Raw genomic sequence first — 10,000 nt, 5'->3', positions numbered from 1 at the left:
ACATATTATTAGTCTGATAAAAATTACACCAATTCGCAACGACACCATAAGATCCCGTCGCCAAGGCATTCCATGAAAGAATATAGATAATCGATCAAATAGAATGTCTGATGTCAATGTTGTCCAAGTGAGTAAATTGCAGGTTAATAATCTTACCCAAGGAAAAAAAACGAAAGTGCCTGAAGCGGGGCTCGAATCCAGGATCATAGTGCAATACCTTAACCACTCGGCCACTTCGCCCCCCTGATAAGAAAGTCTGATAACCGAACGCAATTGGGGCTTGGTTTAACATTGTTGTAATAGAGCATATTATGCGTTGAGTATTCCCATTACAATGAGAACATAACATGTTGGGTTGTCAGACCTGTAAATAAGGACACGTCGGTGCAAGTTCATGGGTGTTCAAAATTGTATCTTGACGGAAATTGATTTTTAGGATTTTTAAGATTTTTGCGGCTTGGGGGGGGGGGGGGGGAGAGGAGAGAGAGAGAGAGAGAGAGAGAGAGAGAGAGAGAGAGAGAGGCATAAAGAGAGAGGGGGGGAGAGAGAGAGTGTGTGAGAGAGAGAGAGAGTGTGTGAGAGAGAGAGAGAGATAGAGAGAGAGAGAGAGAGAGAGAAGAGGCCTTAGCGCTGACATTTTCGAGTGGTTCTCCTTTATTATTATCATTTATTCTGATGAAAGAATACACCGAGGTGCCTGGGGCTGTAGTCTGTGAAAGTAATGAACTTTTTATTCTTCGACTGTGCTCACTCTTGCCTTTCTAGACCTAAGTATTAAATTACCATTAATTTACATTGTTAGTTCACTCATTTTTGATTATTATTTTGGCTTATTTTTTTTTATTTTTTGGGGGTTGTTTGGGGGTTTTTTTGTGTTTATTTTTGTTTTTTGGGGGTTTTTTTGGTGGTTTTTTTTTATTTTGGTGTCTTTTTCTGTTTTGTTTTGTTTTTGTTTTTTTGCGGGAAGGAGCTTATTTGTTTTTAATTTTGGGGACTTTTGGGTTCTTTTTAAATTCTCTTTTTTGCGTTCGATTTTGTTTTTACTTTTGCTTCTATTTTGTAGAGGGTTATTTAATCACATCTAGACTAGTCTATCTTATGTTAATTCCGTTAATTTTATTTAGTTTTGTTTTTTGTTGGGGTTTCTTTTTGCGGGATGGGGGGGGGGGGTAGGGGTGGGGGCTGTTGGATAAAGAAGGGTATAAGTCCGGCCTTTCCGAGTTACTAATTTATTTATTTTTTTATTGTGAAGTTTATCTATTCATTGTTTCCTTATTTTATGTTTCCACCACATTTCTAAGAGTGATGATTGTGCTTTTCTCTATAATGTGAATTCAAAGATCATATTATGGACTATTCTGGAGCAAATGGTTTGAATTGGACGAAAATAGAAATGTGTGATACCATCAAGCAGCTAAGTTATTCTACTAAAAGCTGCTTTCCATATAATATTTAAACGAGACTCAGCAACTTGTCCGTTGCTGAGAGGAAGGAGAGGAGTAGGGGCTCATTGCTTGCCAGAACTACACGTCCTTCAAAATTGGCAATTGACTTCCTTTATTTAGTAAAGCATGCAATTTTCAATCTTGATAAAACGAATCTAAGTAACACCGAGGATTTAATCGAAATAGCCGTGTTGTCTGATCAAATTTGATTTAAACAGAAACACTACAGAGATAAAAAAAATCGATGTTACTGTATAGGTCCTTGAGAAAACATTCATTATTCAATATAAACACGACATGTTAATTTTATAAACGGCTTATCTCCGTCAAGCCAAGTATATAAATTGCTAAAAATACACATTTTAAACTTCGTCAACGTAGATTTAATGGACCCGTTTCCCTTTTCCCACCCCTTCACCTCATCTCCCACGTCACTTCCTACCCATCATTCCGAAAACGAATGATACCTTGTGTACAACCAACATTGAAAACCAAATTTGGGAAAACAGTAGAAAAGTCTAAAGGAAAATGCAGTAGATACCTCTGTAAAAGTATTCTTATTTATTTATGTTTTTAGTTTGGGAATAATGAGAACTCAGAAATATCACGAGACATTCGTCTAAATTGCAAAAAAATATACGTAATGTATCATTATCATGTAAAGAATATAATATATGGGGGGAAAAAAGCAAAATACTATACGAAAATAATAGCAAAACAAAATTTGCCAGTCAAAACTTCATTTTTAATATTGTGCCTATAAACACCAATGAAAACTTATGTCGCAGACATAGAATCTATTGAATTAAAATCAAAATAATTGCTTTCGACATTAAAGAATAGAAATATTTCAATTTGGTCATGCCAGAAGACAAACGTTTATATATTTTTTTAAAGTAAAGATTATGAGAAGAAATGGAAATGTTGGATGGACACATATCAATGAGAAGACAGTAATGGGACCGAAAGAATGCAACGGGGCAGCAATGGACTGCGAAGAATGGGAACTATGACACCCAACTTCAGGAAAGAATAAACCTGGGTAAGACCCGCCTTTGACCGGTAGATGGGGATCGACGCACCATGCACCCCTTGGTCCACAGAGTAAGGAGGAGCCCCTGGTCTAAACGGTCGAATCATGATAAGATCTGTCATGGGCATAGCAGACTAGCACTGGTCATGTCATTCTGATACGTCAAAGTTGGATATTAAAAGATGCAAGGCATTTATTAGAGTTTGTTGAATAGCCTTTCATATATATTAACGCATCTACAAATCGGTATTTATCTTCTTTTTTTTCTAAAAAATAAAAGGGGAGGAGGTATCGGTAAATCCAGGGGGGGAAAAAGTGAGAAAAAAGTGAGTGAATCTATTTTTTCAGGATAAGCATTACATTCAAAGAACATTTTCTCATATTTTATTTAAGAAAATATATTTCAAAAATCATCATCACTTCTCAAAATGGCCATTGGAAAAAATATTTGACTTAAAACTTTCCATTTTTTATTGGTTTGCTTTCAGGAGGCGTGATAGCCGATTGGATAAGGCGTTGCACTTACATCCCAGTTCTAACCAGCTTCAGCATCTCGTTTTTACCTTCAGTATGAAACTTAGCCCCAAGTGTTTCCTTTCCAGCGCTGCGCTGCGGCTGACGCCTGTTTTTTTCTTTCATTTCCCAAGATAAAACCTAAAGAAAAAAATCCACTAAGGATGAATAAACGGAACTTTATGTTTTTATTACCTTATTGACTATATTCGTCAATGACTGGTATTAGAAATTCATACACGTAAGTAGAGCGACCAGAATATCATGTTACTAAGATTATGATCAAAGGCAGAGGACAGACATAACGAAATAAATCAATACTCACTTCACATAATAAATCCTTCCTTCTGGTGTGAGCTTAGCCTCATATCCTTCCTCCAGCGCCGTATTCAAACGCTGCAACACGTTGCTGTTGTTTTTGTTAGACATGTTGACTACGAATATTCCACGTTTTATCCACCTCGTGAAGACGAGATATTAAAATATAACACAATAGAGCTGAATAGCTCTCTATGATTCCAGCTTGAACGAACAGCCATCGTTAACAATGATCATTGCGATACCAACACATATAATCAATCCATACGCTACTGATGATCCTGTTCCTTGAAATGTCATTACAGATCCATTTTAAGACACAAAAAAGTGCCAAGTATGTGGAAAAATAGGACGAGATGTTGTTTGTTAACCGTTACTTCTGATGATGGGGAAATCTGTGCGATACAGTAAAACACAACGATGATATGGTATTATTCTGACGTAAAACATCTTGAAGGCTTTTTATCACATCGTTGAAAATCGAAAGCGCTTGCTCTTACTTTCATCATGAATAAAATCTTGAAAGTCAATACTGTCTGTAAAGAGACAAAATAGAAAAAATGGATTTATTAATAAACTGACTGTGGATTTTTTTTTACATTTTCTATTCTTTTTTTTTTTTGAGGGGGGGGGGAGGATAAAATTTATTACAATTTGTATTGTGATTTGTAACACTAAATCAATCAAAAATGTTTAATGAAACAGACACAAGCACACACATGCACAAACAAACACACACACACACACACACACACACACACTACATATATATATATATATATATATATATGTATATATATGTAGTGTGTGTGTGTGTGTGTGTGTTTGTGTGTGTGTATTGACTATTGTTAAGTGAATGGTGCTAAAGAGAGTAGGGGGTTTTCTCCAATATAGTCTATGGCAATGGCTGGTCCTATAACTTTGATGATGTTCGTCAAAGACGTGCAGCGAGCTTAAATATTGATTTCAAAGCATAGAAGGATAATAAGTCAATAGTTATTCACGTAACGGACTTATTAAAAAAATATCAAAAAATGAAATTTGTAGTCTTGGGTTTCGAACCCACATTCCAAGGACCGGCTCATTACAATTAGCGCAGCGAAAAAATATCAGAGCTATCACCCAGAACGAAAATATTTTAAAGAGAACTTGGTCGCATGTATTCTGATACATAGTCATCAGATTGTTGAAATAAAGTTAAACTTTTAACCGTGAAACCTAGGTATAAACGAGTTCCGAGATTTTGGAATTTGAAGATATTAAAAACTATTTATGAACGAAAAGACCGCCTCTCATCTCATGGGACTTGTGCTCCATGAAATGTGAATTCCGTTCTATCCTGTGACCATAATATGGGGAAACCATCGGGAAGAAAAGTCGTGACGTCATGCTTCTACTTTTCCTGTTCCAAACTCCTCGGAAGTGTGAAATCAACCTGTCTTTCAATGACTAGTAATGAATTGGTTTACATGTTGAATCATTACTATAACATAACTATTTTCGTAGCAGGATGTATAGACAGATTATTATGATTAGGGGATGTAAAAGAGCGAGGATGGATGATCTTTATTGATGACCAGCATATTTTTAGACCCGGAAATAAGATGTCATCACTCTGATGCCATCATTTACCAAAGGTATGCATTCGATCTTTCGGAAGATTGATTCTACACTTCCATTGAGATAGTAACCAGTTTTTTGACATCACATTTTTGTTCCCTTTTGTAATTATGACGAGAGCATCAAGACAGTATGTTATGAAAACAATCGTAATTATCACTATTGCCACTCAAGATTCCTGAACACGATTTAGCCCTAAATGCAGTACAAATCACACTTGGTTTGGTGTCGTGAGAAATGTTAATGGTCGTTTTGTTTTCCTAACATTCCATCTTATCAATCAAGAATTGATTTAATTCACGCCTCACTGCACATTTGAACAATACTTCCTGAGAATAAAATGCAGCCCGGCAGTTCCATTACCATGTATTATCATTTTACGATAATTGCTGTGTCGAGTATTATAATTCCAGCGCCAATGAAGTAGATTGAGATTTTCTTCAGGTTAGCATTATAAATTCTTATCGATGGCACAGCGGCACGGGTTATTGCATTGTATTGTATCAAAGTCAACCGACATTATGCGTGATAGGTAAATGATTGTTTGACAAATTTAATATCCATTCTAGTAAGCCTTGGAGGTGACTTGTGTAAGGAGTAGAAATGTGTCTCCCATGGCATGCTTGGGAAACAAAGTGAAGAACATTGAGTATGATAAAACAAAAGTTTTTATTCTTGACGACACAGGTCGCCTCAATCACTTGATTACCTGTCTAATTCAGGTAACTATTTACTTATGAGTCAAATACACAACAGATAACTAAGTACATAATGACCAGAGTAAAAACCAAAAAAAAAAACAACAACAAAAAACAACGAACAAATAACTCAAAGAGTTTGTGCTCTTTGTCACCAGACTATTCACTCACTAGCCACGATCATCGGCGATTCAAGCTTGACAAAATTCAAAACAGCGTTACAATCCGGAAACCAGCGTGAGATTCAAAGCAATGGGTGGATCCCGGAAACCTCACTTTGTAGCCTTTAAGCCCATATGACCAAGGTGCTTCCCCTTGGATTCAAAGTCAAGTAATAACTTAAGTTGCTTTTTGCTTTTTATTTTTTTTAGTAATGAAATCTATTCAACCTAATAATCGTGTATATGACCAGAAGTCGATAAACTCGCCCCTCCTTCTAAAAAAGAAAGTGATTAAATGTTGAAAGCAATTAAATAAGTTTTAGAGCGAGACCATGGCGTCATGTAGATTAGATCCGAAGTTCATGGGCTCACATTGTGATGACGTGGTTTAAATGCTTTCGACATGTCCCGGGATTGGAAGAAGTCAGTCAAATACAGTACAGTCATAGGCTAAGCTTAATTTCTCTAAGCCCAACAATTGCCTTGTTTGACTACAGACAAATCCGTTTCCACAAACAAAGCATTTGACTGCTTCACTCCCAGTCAAGGACTTGGCCTGTGCCAGTACAAAACCCAAGTTGTCTCATTCTAAGAGATTGAAAGAAAGCAAGTTTGAAAACATTAAGGGGGATGAAATAAATATCAATTGGTTTCCCTGCCCACTATGGGAGGACAAAAGATCCCACCCAGAACGCCATTTTTAAGTTTTAAAATCGAAGTGTCTTGAAAAAAATAAATATTAATTATCAAAAAAAGGAAACAACAAATAACTTTATAACTGTTTAAAATTGTTGTTACTAGATAGACAAATAACATTTGAGTCCATAGTCCAAAACTCAAAATGAGCCACGAAACTGAATGAATCAATCCAATCGTTAGTCTCAAACTAAAGCCACCAATGCCCAAAAGGCGGACGAAATGTTCGTTTCCTTCTAGTACTTGTAATTTACTCTGCTAGAATCATAAAATCGTTCAGGGACACACAATTTTGTGGGTTATTTTTCATTTGTTTGCTTTCCACGGCTCTATACACTATTATGTAATTTCAGCTCCTTTAAAACAAAAAATCAAAAAGACGACTATTGGAGATCAGTACATGTAAACACAAAAGACAGAACGTAACAAAGCTAAATAGCTTTATTCCAGAAAATGGACACAAAAAGTACCAAGAGCCCAAGGAGGCTATAGGGTACATGAGGTGCCTCCAGGTTAACACGGGAAGAGCGCCCCCCCCCCCCCCCCTTCCCTCACACCTCCCCCAATCCAATGTTTAAAAACGGAGAAAAATGTAACATTCCTAATACTTTTTTTTTCATGAATCTATTCCTTATAACAGACTTGAAAATGACAAAATAATTTCACTTTAATTATTTACTTGAAGTTTCTATAAATATTTTTTTTGTTAATAATGAGGGAAGAATCCATTTTTTCATTATCTACATTCAATATTTTCAAATATGAGATGGTCACCTTTTAAAACGTTTATCGTTAGATCACTGTGTATTGATAATAAGACCTAATTTATTGATCTATGAACAAATTTTTAAAACAATGAGAATACAGGTAAACAGTACTGATAGACCGGGCCATTTTGTACAACTTTACCTAACCTCGAGACAAGGGATGTGGACCTCGACACTCGCTTGAAAATAATCTGCTGATTTGTTTTGTTGACAATGAATCCTTACCTGGAAACTTCAATATTTTTTCTTCTGGATTGCTTTGAAGCCCCTTTCTTTGCGTGGTAAACGTGCATGTTTTACTTGTTTTTTTTAAATATCACTATTAGAATTTTATTTTAAAAATAATGAAGTTTATATAAAATTATATCAAACAAAGAAAAATTAGAAAATAGAGGTATGAATAATATTTTATGAACATTCATAGAGCACATTTCCACGGTTTCGCTGTGCTCAACGCGGCCCACAATGGCCCATTCATTAATTTCCTTTTCCATTTTCTTTGGGGAGTTCTACAATGCTAGCTTGGTTATGTCAGCAATGGAATATTAATTATTGTCCTGTTTCGAGGAGAATTGGCTTTGATATTTTCGTATTTAATGTTATGAGGAGAAACACATGTAAACAATTTGCAAGAGCGCTTTCAAAGCTTGTGGTATTATAATATCATTTGAACTTTAACACGGTTTGAGCAAACAACCTGATCTTTCAATATAAAGACATATTATTGCTACACGAGTCAGTATTGGACACAAAACCAAAAAATATCAAACGTATTCTTTCTATTGTCCGTGTTTCCATTCAATCCTGATCAATAAAAAGTTCTGACTGTGGTATTGAATCGGTAAATGTAATTCGAAGACGCACGTATTAACTTTGATTACCGTAGCCTTCCGACTATTCTGAACTACTCAATAGAAGACGTGATATACGATTGAGAAAAATATACCATGGAATTTATTTTAAGTTATCTAGAGCATTTGTTAATTATTTTTTACCACAAACGTTACAACTAACACCGCTGCCACCAATACTATCATCATCATCATCATCATCATCATCATTATCATCATCATCATCATCATCTCACACACCACCACATCATCATCTCATCATTATCAATCACTCACTCATCTCATCATCATCATCATCATCATCATCCTCATCATCATCGTCATCGTCATCATAATCGTCGTCATCCCATCATCATCATCATCATTACCGTTATAACTGTTATTATTATTATTATTATTATTATTATTATTATTATTATTATTATTATTATTATTATTATTATTATTTATTATTATCATTATTATCATTATTATTATCATTATTATTATTATCATCATTATTATTATTATTATTACCAGTATTACCATCACACATTATCATTACTTTAAGAATGGTTTGAGTAGAATAATAAATAAAGTTTAATCAGGCAATTGAGGTGTTATGGCACCCGAGACCAAGTTGGATGGGAATGACATGAACTGAACGGAATTTATACCTTGAGCTGTATTTCACGTTCTTAACCTACACCGGTGTCATTTTTATAGCCATGAAAAATGTCTGGACGACCGCTCAATAATACAGCAACCTAACTTGTTGGTTCGGTTTGCTTGGGTCATTTCACAAACATTTTTGTCTTCCAAGAGACAAGGAACGTGCCATTTAATGGTTGAATTGTCTCCTTGGTTGCTTTTTATGTGTGTAATAAATCCATTGGAATTATTATTACAATGCTCAATTATTTGAGCACATTTGCCATACGTAAATGAAATATTTGGTCACGCATAAAATGGAAGGAAAAAGATGTTCATCTTCTCTATGTAAATGACTTGGTAGCTGGGTCTATTTGATCGAGTGGAAAGTACTTTGCAATAGACTAGCGTCCAATACAAGGGTCACAGGAAATGTTAATGTCCATTAAAATCTACAAAACCAACGATGAACTCCAACTTTGTGGGCTTTATTGGTGGCTCTGAGGGACTTCTTTTCTTATCAAAGAAAAATGGTGTAAAAGTAATATGTTTCGGGCACAAACTCACCCTAACTATAAACAACAATGGCCACGAGAGCTCTCATGTCACCTACCGTCTCTGTGAAAATTACACGAAACCTCGGAATTTAAAATCTCTCTAAATAAAGAAGAAAACATCTGGCGCCGTATGAAACACAAAGCTTTACATCAAGTTATAGATCTCGGTCCTTTTGAGTGTGACGCGAGTACGCGACTACCTGAGCAATTGGGACTCCCTTTTTATATTTAAAAAAAAAAATTAATTAAAAAACAAAACAAAATCATTAAAAAATTCAAGCAAATTTTAAGAACTTAGCTATCTAAAAAGTTCTAACGCAATCTCATTTAAGCCGTTTTACGGGCAGCACATCGTGTGTTTGTTAATTGATAGGCTATTAAATTGAACGCGCGGTGTATTGCATAAAAATCGATTCGCTCAGACATTCTTCGTGGCGATTACATGTTTGATGATGACATCTATGTGCCAAGGAGTCCGTGGGGACGCTTAATGTCTTCACCTCAATGTATGAAGTCATAGAATTATATAACGCTTCGTTTGTCCCTATCAATTTTGAAGCCTTCGAGCGTTGATCGATGGATATAATATAATAACTACAAGGGTTTTAGAGTAAAAATAGACGTGGTAAACTGAAAAGTATAATGATATGGTTGACTGAGATAGAAATAAAATAAATAAATAGATAAAATTAAATAAACAGTGCTGGCAGG

General features: G+C 35.3%; 1 protein-coding gene across 2 annotated transcripts in view; it reads right to left on the bottom strand.

Annotated features, from left to right (window-relative positions):
- LOC144971181 (uncharacterized) overlaps positions 1 to 10,000 on the bottom strand; it is a 193,419-nt gene that overhangs the window by 166,340 nt on the left and 17,079 nt on the right. For both annotated transcript variants that reach the window (XM_078911666.1, XM_078911667.1), the window contains exon 2: positions 3,317 to 3,845. In XM_078911666.1, coding sequence (XP_078767792.1) covers positions 3,317 to 3,420 — 104 coding nt within the window. In that variant the 5' untranslated portion in view covers positions 3,421 to 3,845. The remainder of the gene's footprint in view (positions 1 to 3,316; positions 3,846 to 10,000) is intronic.

The sequence above is a fragment of the Berghia stephanieae genome, chromosome 4, assembly GCF_034508935.2.
Source record: "Berghia stephanieae isolate SIO BIC M18660-M18661 chromosome 4, UCSD_Bste_1.3, whole genome shotgun sequence".
Lineage (NCBI taxonomy): Eukaryota > Metazoa > Mollusca > Gastropoda > Nudibranchia > Aeolidiidae > Berghia > Berghia stephanieae.
The sequence above is the reverse complement of the archived record's forward strand: the minus strand, read 5'-3'. Positions and strand labels throughout refer to the sequence as shown.